This window comes from Caloenas nicobarica, chromosome Z (assembly GCF_036013445.1).
Source record: "Caloenas nicobarica isolate bCalNic1 chromosome Z, bCalNic1.hap1, whole genome shotgun sequence".
Taxonomy (NCBI): domain Eukaryota; kingdom Metazoa; phylum Chordata; class Aves; order Columbiformes; family Columbidae; genus Caloenas; species Caloenas nicobarica.
The window spans coordinates 58833308-58854485 of NC_088284.1; the positions used below are offsets into that span (position 1 = coordinate 58833308).

At 37.8% G+C, this 21178-nt stretch overlaps 1 protein-coding gene across 1 annotated transcript in view; it reads left to right on the forward strand.

The window, feature by feature from the left end:
* The first annotated feature begins 5481 nt into the window (after window positions 1-5481).
* Window positions 5482-21178, forward strand: part of TMC1 (transmembrane channel like 1) — a 59292-nt gene continuing 43595 nt past the window's right edge. Inside the window, exons 1-4 of the mRNA XM_065657210.1 lie at window positions 5482-5521; window positions 13528-13593; window positions 13731-14106; window positions 19622-19762. Coding sequence (XP_065513282.1) covers window positions 5482-5521; window positions 13528-13593; window positions 13731-14106; window positions 19622-19762 — 623 coding nt within the window. The remainder of the gene's footprint in view (window positions 5522-13527; window positions 13594-13730; window positions 14107-19621; window positions 19763-21178) is intronic.

The following is a 21178-nucleotide window of genomic DNA, read 5'->3' on the forward strand; positions in this document are numbered from 1 at the left end:
ACTAAGCAGCAAACACGATTGTCTGAGCAGTGTGCTCATTTGTCAGCACAGCAAGTGCTGCGAGCAGTTAGACATAATCAACAGTGTGTGATATCAGATGTTATTAAAGAAAGCAGCTGTATTAATGACCATTCAGTCGGTCATTAATTTTGGCTAGGATAGTGACAATAATGTGATTCTAAGTAGAATTATCTAATTCTAAGTAGTATTATTGTTAGAGGAAATATATGTACACATATGAACTTCCCAAATGCTTGCAGTGATGCATTTTTAAAAGTGGTCTAAAGAACAGTACATAGCGATATTTAGAAACTCTGCTACACGTTTCCCTTTCTAATAAAAATTAATTTGGCAGAATTTTAATGAATGTTTAGGAATTTAAAGATGTTTTGGAGCTTTTAATAAAACATTCTGATTAAAGATGGAACAGGATATATTCAGTGATCAAGAGCAATTTTGATAAATTCCTCTATGTCACATATATCACCCTAATTTATTGTGATTCACATTAATTGACAAGGAAATTTTAAAAAATGTCTTCTTCATGAGACTTCTGAAGTTTTTCCTCTGAATCTGACAATCATGTCTACCGGGAGATTGTAAAGCACCTAAGTATAATGCAAATTACATCCTGCTCTACTTTTGTCTTAACTTCCATTTTTTCAGAGACACTTGAGATACAGTATTTCAGAAATGTCAGAAAGCTACAAATGGCTTCAGAAGCAATAATTGCAGAACTCTGTTGGAATTTCATGTAGATTTTTGACTTCGCTGTTAGATTTCCTTTTCACGGGCTGCTCAGAGACCTCTACCTAAATAAGGTTTTCCCCACAAGTAAATTTAGGCTGTTGCTGTTTTCTCTGAGAATACCAGCACACCATCAGAACAAGGTTACTTGTGTTTCTGTTACACAACATTCCCTAACCAGTGTTCAAGAGCTGAACATGTCGATTTGGGAGTTAATATTCAAAAAGGATGCAAAACATTTGAAAGCTTATTGCATGAAATTAATCAACCTGATGTGTCGTCTGACTGTGCCTGCCCACCCTCACCAGGGTCCTCCCAGTCCCACTGTCACCAGCCTGCTCTGCTGGCACTGCTGCAGAATGGTGCCCTTCAGGGAGGTTTTGACCCCCATCTCGCCTCAGTCCTGTCCTGGTGCAGTCTCCCACTGCTCCCAGACGTGATCAGCATAATCATCTACTTAGCTGTGAAAAAATGTGGGATAATGGGGATGGTACGCACAGATTTACCAGTTAATGCTGTTCAGGCTCATCTGACTCATCTAGATGAAGCAGGTCAGGGAAGAATCAACTTGAGTATTACATTACATAGAAAAAGACGTTTTAACTGGCATAGCTACACTGCCATGGCTTCAGCTTGTTTTCTGCTTCTAAACCTGTCTGATTTTACCATGTGCTTCAATAGGGCAGAATACACATTTTGTGTGCTTCAAAGCAAAAAGGCGTTTTAAAATCCCACCCTGACAGATAATGATTTATTGCCCTAAGTTTTGCAGTATGTCTAGAAACTGATGGAAAATGCATCCAGAAACAGTGAAAAATCAACATTCAGGGCATTTCATTGTGGTATAAAGGGTTCACAGCTGATGTGCAGAAGTGGCAGGAAAGAAGTTACAGTGGTTATTTCTTTGTGAATAGGTTGTGGCACAGTAATTTACATGTTGATTACAAGCAAACTTGATGGTTGTGGGTTTACTGAGGCACTAATGTTTGTATCAAACATAGTTATATCATAATTCTTTGGTGTCATTTTTATTTCCCTTGGATGGATTTATCTGGTTGTCCGATGGCTGTCAAAGGGGTTATCAGTTTAGTGGTAACAGGAAGGGTATGTGTACCAATGCTTTCCTCTTCTTCATTACAGGATTTTCTATGAGTTTCAGCTGTGGTAAAGGGATAATTGTGCACTTGCATCCTCATCTTTTGTGTACCACATGTTCTTCAGCACTTTGGATATATATTAAGTGTTTGACAATGAGATACAGATTTGAATAAAGCAGCAAAAATGTGTCATATTTGCTAACAATAGAAATTTTTGCAGTGTTCCACAAATTCATTTAGGACTGAGGCCCGTTCTCTGAACCCATCTGCACTGGGGCCATTTTCATCATTAATTATCACTTTAAACCGAACTGTGTTCTGATTTGATTGGTATTAAATAGAGTTAAATCACATTAAAGGCCTTTAGTTTTTTTTTTTTTCTTTTTCAAACTGGTTGCTGTAAAGAGAACCTTGTGTAAATGTAAACCATCCACGCTCTCTATGCAGTCGTTCATATTTGTGCTAGAGAAGAACTAAGGTGCTATTAAGTTAAATTGGTACAGTTTGTCCACAATCTCTGTGTAGTATTTGGTCCCCAATGGTAAACAGAAACATAGGATGTAGCTCCATGCTATGTTATCTCCAGTGGCAAGTCTGTCTTCAAAGGTTTGAACACTTTTTCTGCCTCCTGACTATGGCTACCCTTTCCCACATCACGCCACAATTTGACTCCCCTGTCTGTGCTATAATTGTTCGTGGCACCGTGATGTGGAAGAGATCACTGCACTAAGCTGACATAAGAAAGCGATTATTTGCTTTGATTAGTGACCCAGCTTACAGGGCAGCCCCATGGACACTTTTAGGGGTAAACTGGTGAGGGCAGCCAGTGGTGGAACTCATGGAAACAGTTAACTGCAGCGACAAAAGTAAACCACAAACCAGACTGGATCTGGCTTGTCTACGCTAAACAGTTGCACTGTGGTAAAAGTATTCAACTAAATGTGATCACTGTCTGAGTCAGGAGCCCTTGAGAAACAAATAAAATGGAGTGTTCAGTTCACCGATATCATAGCAAATGTTCAACCAGTGACTACATTCGGACTGCATGCATGACCTTCTATTTATCTGTCTTTCTGCCTTTGACATTCATGTATCCAAATATTTTCCAATGTGGCTAGTAAAAGAAAGTGAGGAATTATTAACTTAAATTTCTGATGAAGTCTTAAACAGTTCCATCAAGACTAAGGTCCTGATTTGACTGCAACTGTGAAACGTACAATCCTTTCACTGCTTATTTTCACGAGTACTTGCAGAATCATTAACTTAAATGCCATGCTCATCATTCACACGCAGAATCACAGAATCACAGAATGTCAGGGATTGGAAGGGACCTCGAAAGATCATCTAGTCCAATCCCCCTGACAGAGCAGGAACACCTAGGTGAGGTTACAGAGGAAGGCGTCCAGGAGGGTTTTGAATGTCTCCAGAGAAGGAGACTCCACAACCTCCCTGGGCAGCCTGTTCCAGTGTTCTGTTACCCTCACTGAGAAGAAGTTTCTTCTCATATTTAGGTGGAACCTCTGGTGTTCCAGTTTGTACCCATTGCCCCTTGTCACTGAGAAGAGCCTGGCCCCATCCTTGTGACACTCACCCTTTACATATTTATAAACATTAATGAGGTCACCCCTCAGTCTCCTCCAAGCTAAAGAGACCCAGCTCCCTCAGCCTTTCCTCATAAGGGAGATGCTCCACTCCCTTCATCATCTTCGTTGCTCTGCGCTGGACTCTCTCCAGCAGTTCCCTGTCCTTCTTGAACTGAGGGGCCCAGAACTGGACACAATATTCCAGATGCGGTCTCACCAGGACAGAGTAGAGGGGAAGGAGAACCCCTCTCGACCTACTAACCACCCCCCTTCTAATACACCCCAGGATGCCACTGGCCTTCTTGGCCACAAGGGCACAGTGCTGGCTCATGGTCATCCTGCTGTCCACCAGGACCCCAGGTCCCTTTCCCCTACACTGCTCTCCAAGAGGTCATTCCTCAACCTGTACTGGAACCTGGGGTTGTTCCTGCCCTGATGCAAGACTCTACTCTTGCCCTTGTTATATTCCATTAATTTTTTCCTGCCCAACTCCCCAGCCTGTCTAGGTCTCACTGGATGGCAGCACAACCTTCTGGCATGTTATTACAGAAGTCTACCAACTGTATCTTTAGAGCATGATTATTCTTTTTTTTTCTGAGTTCTTAAAACCATGGCTTATTACACATGATGTAACTATGGATTTTCAGAGGTTATTTGAATGTTTTCTTGCATTTTGTTTTTGCATTAGAAGTCTTTCCTAAGTATATAAAAGCAAAGGAGCTAGGATGTTATATGATGACTAATATGAGAATGCAGTAAAAGAAATAATAATAGTTCAGAAAACATGTTTTTTAGATGAAGGCGTAGGTCCTTTTATAATTGTATGTGTAGACTTAATCTCTCTGGGAATATTTGAAACATAGGAAATAGGACTAAACACCTGGATGCATTTTGTCTTTAAACTGTATTTCAAGTTAATATAAACAACAGGCACAAATATTTTCATAATTTAAAAAAACCCTTCAATGCTAAAATTTGAAAATGAATAAGTAAGGTAGATAGCATCACTGGATAAACTTCCAGATGAACTTCCTTCAGGCATCTGAACAACAGCTCCAAAGAAAAACAAATGGCTTTCACTGTGATGTGGTAGGAGGATCCAGAAACCACTCAAGAGCATCTGAGAATGTGGGGTGTTTTGCAGATGCTTACTGTTTTTTTTTTCAAGCTGTGTCACATTGAAAGAATTCCAGAGGAGGAATACTGGGGAAGCTCTGAAGGAATCATCTCTTTAAATACAGATTGAGAATTGTATCTTATGTTGTTTTATTTGTAACCTGTCATTTTACTTATAATAAGCTGTTTCAAATCTTTTACTTAACAGCCTGACCTGTCTTTTTAATTAAATTTTTGCTTTGTTTCACCATTAAGCTTGTCTTGTGTTGTAGATACAAGGTGAATCAGAGTAAAACTGGTAAACTTAGGATGTAGTATCTGCATAAAGACAGAAGCAAGGAGTCTTAACAAAACTGCAAGGACATGCAGATATAAATCAGCACGTACATCAGCATCTGTCTCCTTTTGCCTTCAGAGGTTTTAAATCAGTGTCAGGCTGTTAAAGCTACACAATTTAAATATGTCTAAGGGAAAAGTTGTCTTTCACGAGGAAAAAAAAAATCTGTGTAACGTCCTCTGCATGCTGAAATGTAGATTTGCATACAGCATCAAAGTGCGTCTGTGTGGACAACGTACAACATCCTTGCTCAGTAAAGCACTTAATCATTTAGATGTTAGTGATAGTCGTAAGTCAGTATAGTGCAGGAGAGTGGGTTTTTTTTTCAGTAATAATGATAAAGAAGGTTAACAACTTCTTCTATTCTTTTGACCCTAGCATGCCAACCCTAAGTAGTAAGCTAAACAATCATGAAAGATTAATCACTTCGGAAATTAGTAACTTCTTATATTTCAGGCAGGGAAACTTCACCAGTGCCATCCGTTCAGTGACAGACAGCAGACAGGACGATGCTGATGTGCACTTCATCTTGAAACCTTCAGCCTTCAGACGATCTCTAACATAGGAAGCAGCTGGAGCAGCCCTGTGAAATACAGTCGTGATGCCTCAACATGAAAAGCCAACCACCGCTGAAAGAAATGGTAATTACAACTATAATTATGCATCTTAAGCACATATCCATTTTCTGCATGTAGCTCAACAGTGTGCAAGTTTTGTTTTCTTCTTGTTCTTTCTAATACAAACTGTCCTTTGTCCCAATTCATTATCTTTTGATCAGAAATGTATTTTACTTGGTTTTCGAAAGCAGCTTTGCTCTGTAAGTTGGTTAGTTGCAGCATAGCAGTGTGGCTTTCCACTGGTTCATAAATCAAGAGTGCAACCACAGCCCTATTACTTGTCTTACATTTATATGCAGTTTATAGGAAAGATTAATAAACAAGGATATTTTGTGGCTTCTGTAAACTGCACAAAGGCAATGCCTTCTTTTCTTATTGCTTTCAATATTTGGTATGAAATGTCAAACATTTTTCATAGTAAGATTAACAATATTTCTATGCTGATAATGCACTCTTCTTGATGTAAGAAATGTTTTTGTAGGATGATAATGCCTAATGGCGTGTTCTGGCAAAGTGCAAAGCAACTCTTTTATATGGGAAGTACTTTCGGTTCTCATGGGCTAGTCTTTCCAAAATATGTATCCTTTCCTATGGAACAGGCATGACATTTCTGATCTTCAGCATGGAAGAGAATAGTCAGGAACCTTATTTGAGACCAGCTTCTGAATGAATTCATTAGGTCTCACTGAGTACCAGGGCTGGTACTACTAAACAGTGTTTTCTGTATTTTTAATCCACATTTATAATATGCAGTAGTAATAAAATGGGATCTGCTTCCATAGAAAACATCAGAAGGGACTACCTAACATTTCAGCAGACTAGAACATATAGCTGATTTTAAGAGTTCATCCTATTTTGTTTCCTTTTGTTGTCTGAGCACCTTCATTGTTATTTTCCCCATCTTTTTCTACAAGCCTCATTACTGACCAATTTGATTTTCAAGCAGTACATGGCAATGGAGCTCATTGTAACATGAACGAATAATAGATTTTAATATAGCACAGGAAAAATACCAGTTTCAGCAGACTTTTTATCTGAACAAAAAAAAAATTGAGCCTGTCCATAGAACATACACATTTTAATAATTATTTCTAATGAACAAATTCTTTGAATATCAAGGATCTAAGTTAACCTTAAATATCTGCCTTCTGCTTGCAGATATCTGAGTGAGTTGACTTACCTTTTGATTCAGTAACTTATTATTCATTCAAAGTACAGAGGTTTGCATTCCCACAATGAACAAAAACCACATGTCTGTTAATTGGAGAAGGTTGAGATCTTTAGACTGTAGAATCATGATCACTCTTTGATGCATCTTGCACAAAAATTTATCCTGTACATAATTTATAATAAAATTTAACTATCTTAATGACAGTTATTAATATATTTGGAGATGAGATCGTGTGAGTAAATTCAAGACTGAGTCTTGATTTAAGGAGACTTAAAAAGCTGGAGTTCCACTATAAGTAACATGAGATACTTTCAGAATGCGGTTCTGAGTCCACTTTTGACTTAAAATGTTCTGAGGGCTGGAGCTAGTCAGCACAGCTCAGGCATTAATCTACTTGCAATTTCTTTGCAGGAAGCTTTTCTTCATCATTGCTGACTGTCTTGAGAAGTATTCTTGCAAAGAATGGACCACCTCAACAATGGCAAAAATGAGGTCTAGGGCCATACATTTTTACTTTCTGATACCTTTAGCTCTAGTGAAGCCCTGATTTGGCCATTTTTCTTCTTTCATAATAAGTCTTCTGCAATATCTATGATAGTAGGAGATGTATGGTTCATTACACTATGTTTACGAATGTGAATTCATTGTTCTGTGCTTCTCATACAGGAAAAGAAGACTTAGGGCACAAATCTTCAGAGTGGGTATTTAAAATGAATCAGAGGGGAAGTGCCTTTTCCCTAAAAATAGCAAAGGGAATCTGTCGTGAGCTGGTCAGCTTCAGGTATCAACCTTAAATAATTGTCTTCTTATGAGATAGTGAAAAACACAATTGACTTCAGATCCAGTAGGACTGCTAGATTTATAACTTGAACATAAACTATTTTTTCCATGTTAACATGTTCCTTCTGTGTTAACAGTACTATGAACAAATGACAATAAGCTAAGTAAATAACATTTCAGAACCTGGAAAGGTCAGATTGCTATGATTTACTGCAGTCTCACACTTCCCAGAATATGTTGGACACTTAATATTCTGATCCTAATTCTTGCACTAAAGACTGCAATGTAAATGAAAAATTGTCCACCATCAACCCAACCATGTGACGAAGAAGCAATGCAAATATGTATTCTCCTTGTTTTGTTGCAGTAACCAGTGTGTCCTGCAAGCTGGTCAGATCTCTAGTCTTGGGTAAGACAAAGCGCTACATGGTTAGGTCTTTGGCACAAGTAGGGTAATGCAGGTGTATCCACAGAGATAGCATGAGACACAGTGGCCTGCAAACATATATCCATGCTTTCCTGAAAAGAATGAGATACTGAGGGGTTTCTCACTGAATTATCTTCCTCCTCTGCCTTCTGTAGGTTTTATAATAGTAAAATCAGATTTGACCTAAAATTCTTTCACTGAAATTGTGCAATAAACCTATTTACCCCTGAAGGGGAAATTTGCCGGAGAGACGTCCTGACTCAGACACTGAGAGACAACACTAAAACCTTGTGGTGTGTAACTACAGCTCAGAAGAAAACTGGAAAGAGGAAAGTGCAATCAAATGATGTGCCTGGTGCCAGCCACAGTGCCAACTTGGTCTATACAAGCTTAGTCTCGTCATTTTGATAAAACATTTGTAATTTTGTCCTTACCAGTAGAAAACAAACCAGCAACTTGTGGATGTGAGTTGAAAGAATTCCATTTGTTCCCTGTGATCATCATGTGTAACTTTTAAATGTTCACTGGGCTACAATTAGTTGGCCAAATTCTTTTTATTGGTAATCTGAAGAGAGGGAAAGCTTATTGCCCCTCAGGCAACTTCTGGAAACTCGTTATGTGTAGAAGTCTGCAGGCCACAGCAAAGACATTAAGACTAGTAAGTCTTCTGAGACACTAGTGGCTTTATGAAATTGTAGTGTAAATATTCTGCTTAGTTTAGTATTTACTACCTTGCCAATTCAGGTGCAAAAAAATAAGCAGTATACTCATGGTAGCATAGCTGAACAGGAATTATTATTTTACTTCATAAATTTATAGCTATTGCTGGACAGGAATTTTTTTGGATTGTGATTTTTATTTTAGACCACTGGAAGAAAAGATTGCAACACTAACTGGGAAAAACATAGAAGAACAGTCAAGCATGGTCTCCAATACAAAGTGTACAAGTTGTTCTATAAATTAAATTTTTAGTTGTTTCTGTGTTTCAAGTCCCCTTCTGTGCCCAAGGCAGACCAAGCTGTTTCTCCCAATGACTGGAAATACACTAAGAGGATGAGGTCTATAGTGTTAAGGTCTCAAAGCCGGGATGTTGAAGTCTGCACAAATTCACTCTCACCACAGACTTTCTGTGAGATCTTGGTATATATTTTCTAGTGTGTTTCACAGCTGTTACTTCTAGTGATATTTATCGTTATGGAAGTGTTGTGAGGCATTCTCATATTTACATGAATAGAAAGAACAGTAAAGAAATATATGCAAAAACATATGGAACTGAACATTGCACAGCTCTTCCTACTCTTTATGACGAATATTTCACATGCATTTGTTGTCTGATATGATCTCGCATTGCTGACATTTCTACATATTGGGCACCCAGTTTATTAGCTATCTCAGCTGATGTCTCCCTGGCACTGAAAAAAATCCAGCATAGTTCAGTCCGGAGGGAGACATAATAATTGCTTGTGAGGCTTTACCTGCATATGAACCATTTCATTGGCTTGGCAATTAATAAATAGAGTAGAAATTTGTTTTATAACATGTGCCAAAAGTCTGATAGTATTTTTTGAATTACAGGTTACTTTGTATACCATGGAACTTTTTTATGGTATCGGCATGTAGAACTGCTTAGGAGTAGTAAGTTTTACATAGCACTAATGTGAGCAGTGATATCACAACAGTGGGCCATATTTTATGGAGTAATTCCAAGAGTCATTATCCCTCTCCCAGTGAAAAATCAAGGAAACTTGTCAGTATAAACAATTTTTTAAAAATCTCCCAAACATTAAATCTAGGTAGTACCCTCTGGCAAGTGGTGTACAAATAACTTGGGAAGATAAGGATACAACACCTCCCACAATCTACTAAACAGACATGTCATATAGCAGAGTCCTATGGTTTTATACATTTTTTTCTGTCCCTAATTTCGCCACCAGACAACATGTCAACATTTTGAGCTCTCTCCCGAGCTGTCTGATGTTCTGTCTTCACTGCAGTCTCTGACTAGCAGGTTAATCTGAGCCTATACTCAGGACTTCCTCCTTTAGTCTTATTGCTTATTTGTGTCTATAGTCTAAAGCATAAATAAGACTTCAAGTAAAATGATAGCTTACTCATATTACACTTTCCCCGCCCTTAGTCTAGAAAGATGAGAAAGTTTCCCTTTAACTACTGTGGGGAAAAAAAAAAAAAAATCAGAAAGTGACTTGGTTTCCTAGAGCATAAGGAGTTATGGACTATACTTTTTCTACAGGATGATAATATAGTGCCTGGAGAATGCCCTCTACTGTTTCTCTATGTTGTGGTTTATCGAAGAACATTTAAATTTAGTACTAAACTGCATTTAGATTTACTGTCACCATGAAATGTAATCTGTTTATCATTGAAAAGCTTCTCCCATAATTCAGTAAGACTGAGTTTGCCACAAACAACTGAAGTGCTGAGTTATGAGCTGCCCAGCCTCTTGCTTTCCTCTTGGATAAGTATTACAGAGTTAATGGCCTGAAATAGCTTTTTAATAATAATAATGTTAAGTACAGAAATGATTACTTATGACTCTTAATGCTCATATGCCTAATTAACTAGCAACATCAGTCTTTTAATGACATTTGTGAAAGCCCCAAACACAAAAAGATAATTATTAATACAGCCTATCTGAATTACAAGTCGCCAGGGCTAGCTGTAATGTGGATGTGGTGTGGGGTGGCTATGTATCTTGTAAGAACACATGCATACGCACAATTCAGGACGGACCTCTGGGGTGCTAAAGGTCCTTCATCCCTCTCCTCAGTGATTTTTTTCCTCATGAACATTACAAACTGCTGTCGCAGCTGACACAACCGAATTAGTTCTACCCTGAGCTCCCTTTTTTATGATAGTGACACAGCCCATGACATAAAGTGTGAGGTAGCTGGAGGGTTAGAGTGTTGTCCTTAACTTCCAGCTTCTCTGAAAAATAAATATTAATACAATGTTTTCTGCATCATACCCCAAGATCTCAGAGAGATCTTTTATTCTGTGGATACACCAGAATTAGAAGGACGAACCTCTAACATTGTTCATAACAACAGGTTTCATCTCTCTGTGAGCATGGGGCTGTGGAGGCAGGAATGTTTTAAAGTTCAGTTTGAAACTATAATTTTAAATTTTTGGAGAAATAACTTTTAAAGCTGCACTTGTGCTTGTTGGGAATGTCTGTAGCAACCAGTAATCTTCTAGCTGCATGCTTCCATGTAGTCACGGGTCATTTTTTTTCTAGGCTTTTGTTTGATTTTATGTTTTTACTTCATTTCTTTAAAAACTTATTCTTTATCACTCGTGTGGCTGAGGATTTAGATGAAAAAAAGACATAAACAGACAGGAGTCACCACTCAGATATACTCCCTACTTGCAGTTTTCCCAATACTTTCTTCAAGCAACCTGAAATCTGTTAATCAGTTGAACACTATTTTACCTGAAATGTTGGATTCTGACTAACGCATTTGTTACATTTACACTATCAGAATTAATTAAACCCAACAGCTACCTCCTGCCCTGCCAAAGCTTTTGTGTTGCTTAGTCCACTGTCACTTCTACCATTATACCTATCTGATGTCCACTTGAGCATGATACACTTTCATTTCTAATGCATGTTCCAGTATATAAAATAAACCTCCAGCTGTTTGCTTGTTGTATGCACTCATCAGAATCTGCAGCGAGGCCAATCTTGTACCATTAAAGTGCTTTCCTGGGAATTTCTGCTTGGCTGGAGGAGACCAGCAAAAGCATTAGTTGCAATACAAGACCCTGCCCTATTGTTGCATGAAAAGTATCTCTTTAGAAGCATCTGGCTTCATCTTTGCAAGATTTCAATAGCAACATAATGATCTTTCTCAAATGCAGATCCTGTTACTGTCAGCAGCAGAAGGCATATGTCCAAACAGAACAAAGGAGTGCTTATTTTCACATTCCACTGGTGATATTGAATTATAACATTTTTGTATAGTCTTAAAAAATTATTGTGCAGATGCTGTGGAAATGCTAGAAAAAATAATTACAATGAAATGGACAGACTTTCTAACTCTATTCCGGTTTTAAAATGCCTGTCAAATTCTGGATTATAGCCCTTTGCCTGTTACTGCACAAAGTGAAATGACCCCAGATTCCCTCTTGTTTGCAGCATTACATATTTTACTACTTTTCTTTGATACTAGATAAAGCTAAGAAGTTGTGCCCGATAGTTAGCTACAGTAGTCTCTAGAAAAATAAATTTGTGTATAAATTTTCGATGAATCACTAGTGGCTTATTAAAATTTATATAAAGAACTAGGAAACTAGTGAATGGATAGAGTAAGATAATATAAAGAAAAATTCGAAAGTGTTACAGACGAATAAAAAAGAAGAAAAATGTAGTTCCTTCTTGCCTGAAAAACCCCACTATGACATGATTGTGACCTCAACTGTCCTGTCTGTACGGAGGAGGAATTAGACAACATACATCTGGAACTTACATGATACGTAGGAGCAGAATGACAGCTGCCTATTTCTATTCATGGTAATATTTTTTAGTCTTCTCATTAATCTCCTGCTACTATGTATTTCTACGTATTTCACTGCTGTGTCTCAAGTACTGTCCCACATGTACAAGATCAAAGGTACCTCAAGAGAGCCTAATAGCTCCCGGCTTCTCAGGTATTAGTTGGGGTGCTTCTGACAAAAACATTACTGGTGAATGCCACTAGTAGTTTCAAGAGTAACCTGTTCAATAGTATATTTGCACCAATATTTGCAGAGAGCATATTAATTAAATATTATGACAGATATAATGCACATGAGAGGCGTATTTTATTTCTTCTCTTTATATGCATGATGCCAGTTTCAAAGTGTACCAGGTAAATGAATGGGATGCCTTCCTGGTTACTGATGGGTAGCAGAGACAGCATCTCCTGTTGAACTTATTGAGACTGAAAAGCTCAAAGAACAGATCTACCCCAAACCAAAGATGTTTCTGCATAGAAATACTACTTGATTCTGTAAATAAGCTCATTCTCTTAGAAGCTCCAATGTTTTTATCTTCTTCTGACTGGTAGAAGAGGACTGTGGTACAGCATACGAGCAAGCTGGGTCAAGTTTTGTCACTTTGCTTAGAGATTTGGTTGCTGGAATGGAAAGTAAGTCTCCTCTTTCTTCTGGGACTGCTCTCTGCAGCCATACTGCAGCTGTGAAGCTTCATGCGCCCCAGTCATTCAAATCAGAAAATGATTATTTTAATCTTCTTTAATCTCAGATAGTGCCTATCTTTCATATGTTTAAAAAGATCTCTGAGAATTACCTGAGAAGCATTTTAATCTTCCTTGTTCTTTTCCCCAAATTGTGGGATATTGCTATTATGTTTGTTTTTTGATGGTCCTCCTGTCCTACATATTTCTTCCATGAGAGGGAGTTCTTCACAGCATCAGTTTGGGGCTTATTTATTTGAGTGCTGAAGGAAAGTGTAACTATTTTTTCTGTCTTCATCTTATTTCTCAAAAACTTTTGGCATGTTCCAAAAAGCTGGGTTTGTGAAATGGTGTTAGGGAGTACAATGCAGTAATTGCCAAGAATTTCTTAAAAACCCCACGTTCCCAATGACTGATCCACACTTCACTTGCACTGGCCTTTATTTTCATTCCACAGATGGCAGTGATGTTGACAATGAAGAAGGCAGTGCAGCTGAGAATGAAGAAAATATCAAAGGAACAGGTCAGTAGTGTGGATTACTTTGGGTCCACACTCAGATGTTTTCTGATTATCTGTGTCAATGAAGGAGGAGGAAAGTCCTTCCTCTAACATACTGCCTTTGCTAATGTGTTCTGTTATTATTTTTTCCTCTATCACAGATAAAGTGGGGAAGAGAGCAACACCGAGAACCAGAAGGGGACATGCTAGAGGGAGAGCCAGCCGTGGTGGTGAGGAGGATGAGGATGATGAAGATGGAACAAGGAGAGCTGGGTATCGCAGGCACAGAAACCGTAGAGGACGGGGAAGAGCAGCTGGAAACGAGGGCAGTGATTCTGATGTAGACCCTGCAAAAGCCAGGAAGAATCAAGCAAATCAGAAATCCAAGGAAGATGGTGAAGAAGAAGAAGAAGATGAAAAAAGGGGTAAAAGTGGGAAAGGCAAAGGTGAGAAGAAACAAGACAAAAAGCCAGATAAGAAAGGAAAAAAAGAGAAGGCCAACAAGAAGAAAAAAGACAAAAAGAAAGCAGGATCTGGGTAATTCAGTAAATTACTTTTTCAATATAAAACAATGCTCATCTTATGTAAAACTTGCTTTCATTTATAGATTTGAAATGTTAAGGGTCATTATGACTCCCTTACTCATTATAGCCCAATTAGAGCCGGACACATTTTTTTTTTTTTCCTTTAGCGTAAAAATGCTGGCTCAGTGAAATGGAAACTTTCCACAAAGCCATATCTACTTCAGTGGAAAGAACTTAGGAGTTTGCCACGGGTCCAGCGTGGGATGTTGAGAAATGATTAGCCAGCCCCTTCTGGGCCTGCTGATACTCTGAGGATTAGGTCCAATCTGGTCAGATGGAACAGGAACTCAAGCCAGGCTCACCCGAATTGTAGTTAAATATCCTAAATTGTTCTCTGTTCCAGAGAACAACTCTCTGGAGAAATGGAACGAAAGAGTGAAAGTGACAGAGGAGGGGAACAAATGACAGAGTGAGGTGATAACACATGACATCTCTCCTGCTTTTTCTTTCCCCAAAACTAAAATCCCCCAAATACTAAGCTGATAACCCTCCAAAAACCTGAAATCAGAACCAAAGTCTTGACACTCTTCATGAGACTGAATTCTTGTTTCCCAGCCAGATTTGAGACAGCTTTTCATAAAAGATCAGTGCCAAAATTTCAAGAACCCAGAAGCAAAGACTGAGATGGGGTTTCCCAGTCTCTCTCCCGCTCACTTTCTCTGAAATATTAATGTTCAGTTTTCCAAAGCATTTGATTCAGCCTGGAGTTTTTGGAAGATTCAACTGATGCAGAGCACTTTTGAAAATTATTTTTTATTCTGCTGACATCCTGTCATTCCATTGTCCCTGTCCTTTCTCACGCTATTGAAAGGAAACAACCCCTGGGAATGGTGTATAACAGAGCATATGAACCTAGGCATGCTTATCTTAATGGAGAGGTAGAGAGATTCCTCTTCTCCCATCCAGTACTTGCTACAGCTGCTGGAGAGCACTCCAAGAGAGCACTGGAGAGCACTCCAAGAGTCAAAGGAAAGAAAAAAATACAGCGAGACATGTTGTATTAATTTGTTCATGATCCCCTTTCAATATACTTCTACTTCATTTGCCTTCCCTACAAGAATGGCTAAAATATTTGTGTTGGCTCTTCACTGTAGTGCAAATTATATCCCTCTATGCGATGCCCTCTACTGACATAGCAACGGTCCTGAATGTGTCAATCCATGTTCCTCTGCTCATTGTCTTCTGTTGTAAACATTTATTGAGTGTTAATTGAAGGAAGACCACTGAAAATATAAAATTGAATGAGGGCACAATGTTTTTAATTGTCTTCCAAAGTTCTTAACATGTAAAATACATGTGTTTGGACTAAATAATTAGAAATGGCTCCTTGGATCCAGACTTGGTTCCTGCAGTAATAAGCACAACATTTGAGGGAAAACTGAGGATGCTGTGGAAGACACCTAAGAGAATCATATTTTTAGATTTTTAGGGAACAAGTTAGACAAGATAGCAGAGTAATAAATGTAAGCATAGTTTAAAAGATTTTTAAAAGATAAACAAAAATCAGGTAAGAACAAAGGAAAATAGGCTGATGATCAGTTCAGCTGTGATTCAGATAAAGGATTTGCAAACATTCAGGACAGAAGACTAACAGTATAGAAATGCAGCCTGTCCAGCAAATCCATGAAGACCTGTTACAACAGATGCTGTGTATTGTTTAAATGTGCATCTTGTTTGTGTAGTTTTTAAATTGTAAAGGTGTTTCACCATGAAAAAGCATGATGAAAGTAAAATAAGGAGTTGAGAAAAAGAAACCCACCTCATAAACAACAAGAAAAGTAAAATTAAATGTGATATTATTCTGCAGGGAGATAATATTGTACTTGCTCTAAAAACACTGCTCTTTTTGGCTAGGTCACAGTACCAGACAGTGAAATCTGGTGCTGTTACCCTCTTCTTCCTACTTTTCATCTAAATCAGGAAGACCTCTTTATGCCCTAATTATTCTACATAAAGGACGTAAAGAAGTCCTAGATGAGCTCGTGTTGATTCTTCTATTTTCTTTAAACTGATTATTTTTATATCTGTTAATCTGTGGTAGTGAATTTCGCAGGGAAATTCCATGGGAAAAGGAGTTATTTCTGGGTGAGTTTTAAATCTGCTATAGATGCTATTGGTTGTCGATGTAGCTTATTGTGTGAGGAAGGTCTGCTCTATGCTGTTCATAATCATCATCCCAAAAATATTAATGATAAATTGCTCCTTGTAGTCTCACTGTGAAGATCTCTGGTATTTCTAGATTGAAAACCTATTTTGTTCTTTACTGGCTTGACTAATTGTGGCTGATTTACCTTAGATAGAAACCCTATGCAGTCACCTGAGCTACAAATCCTCAGTCTTATACTCTGCCTAGCCTGTGAAATTTCTGTTTTTACTGTAGAGGTCTATGTATGAGCAAATCAAATTATTTTTGATAGGATTACTCAAGAGTATAAAGCATATGTAAAAGTCCAGGGATACATGTAAGATTAAGACAGTACAGGCACTGCATCTTTTTGTTAGCAGAAGATTGCTGAAGAGAACCAAGTGCCAGGGAATGTTATAGGGATTATCAATAGACAATAGAATTTTCACAAAAGCTAAGAAGAAATGTAGTCAAATTTATTCACTTGTCCCTCTAGACTCTTAAAGTCTTACTGGTTTGTTGTGTTTTTTTTTTTTTCCCTGAAAACATCCAAGAAAGCATTTTCATCTTAATTTTTATGTCTATAAAATGGCTTTTACAAAAGCCATGAGAAAAATAGATTACATCTGTAAAGAGGAGATGAAACTAAAATCAAAACACAGATGTATAATATGGACATAAAACCAAAAACACAGGTGAATAGTGTGAGCAAGTTTGTTATGTGTGAGATTTAAGGAAGAACCTTTGATTTCAAGAGCTTTACTGACATAGGAAAAGATGCATTGTGTGCATTGAATTGGACCCAAGGAAGATGGTGGCTTAATGTGAAATTATTTAGTGATGCTTTATGCTCTGTGTTAGCCTGAAGGTCACACTGAACCCTTCTGGCCTTCAAATGTAAGAATCACAACCTTTAATGAAAGTCTGAAAATTTTGGTTGCATAAGACAGAATTTTGACTTCCTGGGTTGAATCTCATAGTGTCCAACCACACAAGCTGAAGGAAAAATCTGCTGTAACTATATATATAAAGTTTGACTACATAGTGTAAACACACTTGAAAATATAGATTTCTTAAAGATGCTTAGAAATTAGGAATTTTTATTATTTTTCTGGTTTCAGAGGGAAGTGGAAAATGAAAGATGAGGTGTGTTTGTAAAGACAAATAAAGCAGTAGTGGGCAACGGCCACAAAAGTTAATATTATCCCTACATTATTTGTGTTCTTCTCAGCTTCCTTTCCTCAGTGAGCTCACTGCATTAGCACCTACCGATCATATTCCCCACTGCTCTCACTGCAGTCTCGTAAGAATGCATATTTCAATTTTGCATAACCCTGCAAACTTCTGTCAAATGTTATCCTCAATATTTGGCACATTGCTGTCTGCTTTATAAAATGCAAAGCACCTCATTGTAACAACTAAGAATTTAAAGTTCTCTCAAAATGAGACTCCTTTAATCCTTCTATTCTTCTTAAAGACACAATTCTTTTTGCATTACAATGCCTCAAAATAAAATGCCCAAATATAATTATTCCCATTCAACTATTTGACCTCGGTTTTCATACAGTTCTTCCCTTGCTTGTCACAATATTGGAGTAACAGTAAACATATCTGCTGTTCAGCAGCAATCTTTCTTTCTGTAGATTTAAATTTTCTGTGGCACTCTTTTTTATCACATGAAGTCTGAAATTTTATGGCTAATGGGTTCAACTTTGTAACATGATCATCTTCTGAATCTTTTTGAGTCTTTAATAGCAGGGCATCTGATAACTATGAATGTCTCTTTTCTTGACTGATTTATTTGCTGCATTTGTGATATTTTTAAATGGATGAAAATTAAAGAGACTGAGAAATTTGTATTTTGCTGTATTGCAAAAAAGAATTTTGCTTTTATCGTACTTGTTTCTTTGAAACTTTTCATAAATATTCTTACTGATAAATTCTTTTGTCCTTTATGTCACACAAATAAACTCTTTGACCTTTAAGTTACACGAATCTTTAACTACAGTTATGTTATCTGTTATAGTAGAAGAAAAAGTTTATAGATTTTTTTTATGCAGAGGATAGAAACTATACAGCTAGGTGACTTTAATAATGAATCATTCAGCTCTGACATCAAATTTTGAATATCAAACTCTCAGAAAGTTGAATTATAAGCCAAATAATGTTTGATAAAGTCTGAATGAACTGTTTCCCCCCAAAAAAAGCCCTAAAAAACCATTTAAAAATATCTGCAGTACATTTTTAAACATTTAGAACAGGAAAAACAAAAAAAGCAAAGGCAAACACAGCAAGAAACAAATAGCAATGCATCAAACTGCTTTTACTAAGAGCTCACTTAGTGGTAGTTGTCACTGTCAGGTGTTTAGGGCAGGAAGTCAGAGTCTAATGGTTTCCTTCTTATCATTTTCCTGTTTGCTCACATAAGAAGAGGAAATACTTGTTGCTAATGATTTGCTTTATGCCATTATCTGAGATACAAGGTTGTCCACAGAAAAGGACATCTATGCAGGTTTTAGGAAAGTGGAAGTTGCCTTAATCAACTATGTTTTCCAAGGATACTGCAAACCAGTACATGGATAAGAAGGTCAGGCTGCAAACACAACACATCTGGAGATGCCATTACTATTGCATTTGCTTAGTCCGAGTGCTAGGACACATCACAGCCTTGCTGCCATGTACCTTTGAATCATTCCTTTCTCTGAAATGTTACTGCCTTGATCAGTGGATGGGCTGTCTTCTGGTGTTTAAGCTTGTCTTTGCTGTGGCTGTGACCTCTCCCCTCCTCTCCTCTCCTCTCCTCTCCTCTCCTCTCCTCTCCTCTCCTCTCCTCTCCTCTCCTCTCCTCTCCTCTCCTCTCCTCTCCTCTCCTCTCCTCTCCTCTCCTTTCCTCTCCTCTCCTCTCCTCTCCTCTCCTCTCCTCTCCTCTCCTCTCCTCTCCTCTCCTCTCCTCTCCTCTCCTCTCCTCTCCTCATCACAGAAGTTCATTTTTATGCCTGCAGTTACAGTGGCCCCATTTACCTGTTGTGATTTTGGGTTTGATACTTAGGAAGCTGGTTAGCACATGTCAGACGTTTCCTCAAGAGTGCTTCCCACTCTCCATGGGGTTCTCTGGGTGTAGTGCTGGTTCAGCTGTGGCTCTGCACTTTGTGCACAAGTTTTGCCTTTCATATTAAAATTAATAACAAGTCTAAGTGAACTGTGTCCTCCCTTCTGTGCAACAGTGAAGGCATTTATCTAGGTCTCAAAGTTAACAAAAGTTAACACCTATCATGTGCTTCAGTGAAAACTTCTGTCCTTTCTGAGTTTTGGTGACAGTTCTTGTTTCTGCTTTTGTTTGAAGATCTGATTCTGATTCTGAGGAGGAGCTGATTACAGAGGAGGAATTGGCCAAGCTGAAAGAAGAGGTAGAAGAAAAAAAGAAGCTAATTGCCACGCTACGAAACAAGCCATGGAAGATGAAAAAGAAGTTGTCGGTCCTGAAGTATGGTTTGATTTCCATAATGAATAACTTCTTTGCACTTAACATTGTTTTCCTGAACCTTCACTTTATTTCTACACATACTGACACAATTAGTTTTAAACCATCTCTAGTGTCTCTTTTGCAGGATGTGCTTTCACAGAAAGTGGAGGCAAATGGCATTGCAGATCAATGCTTTCTTGTCTCTGTAGACCAGAAATCAAATATAAAGAACTCAGTTATTTTTCTTTTTTTGTTTTCACCACATCCTCATGAAATATCTTTCATTTCCTTGAGTTACGTTAATGTTGGTAAATTCATCCTTTGTTAAGTTTAATATCTCATTCAAGAAAAAATAATGGAATATCAGGAATATCTCAAGATTACCAAGGTGGGAAGAGAGGATTTATTTTTTTATTCTAACTTTTTGGAAAGAAAAACAGGGCTTTTTTTAACTTATGGAAAAGCAAACTTATTGGAAACTGAGCTCACATTTTTGCACATTGTTAGGTATGCCACATATAAAACTGTATTTTGCCCGAGCAAACCTATCACTACATTTTCATTAAGGCTAAAAATTAAGTTTTCATTTACAGTTAAATTTCCACAAGGCACATGAAACTGAGTAAACACAGAGAACCTTGTTCTTTAGTCAAAACAGGTATGCTTCTCTGTTTTGAATAACTCGTTCGCTGCAGTACTGCCCAAACACCAGCAAAACTTATGATCATGTTTTATGAGACACATCTAACAGAGAAAAGATTGTTTCTCCTCCAGACAGTTTTTGTTATGGTTAGAAAACACAGACATAATGATAGGAGAGAACATACGAAATATGGTGTGGAAGATCTACAGATTTTTCCTTCTAGAAGGTAAGGTTATTTTGGGAAAGATATTGTTACAAAGAGGAAATGGAAGATATGTTGTGAAAGAAGTTGACATGGAAAGGACTGCAAGAGAATAGAGTACCTAGGAGACATAGAGTGGGAGCATAGTGGAGGTAGGAGAAATTTCAGAAAAAAAACCAGATGAGCAGATTAGATAATCAGATAGCAATTACATTATTTTGCATAGTCTATAACTGAAGAATCTCCACGTACATAAAGTTAAAATTTGTTGTATTCTTGCTATAATATGAACATATATTTTTATAGCCATTCTTCTATCCCAGCATTCCTAGCAATTCCTTGTTCCTAGGAAACTTCCTAGCCTGGTATGACTGTTGGGATACTACTCATTAGTTCTCTGCCATGTGATTGGCTGTTAAACTGCAACATACAGTCCAAGGGCGATCAAAAGAGACTTTCAGGCCTTGGGACCATTGATGAGGAAATATGGAGCACAGAAAACCTTTTCCTCTGTCCTTTCAGTTGCAGTCAGTAATACTGGAAGCTTAAGGGATGGGATGCCATCCGGAAGTACCTGGACCACCTTGAGAAG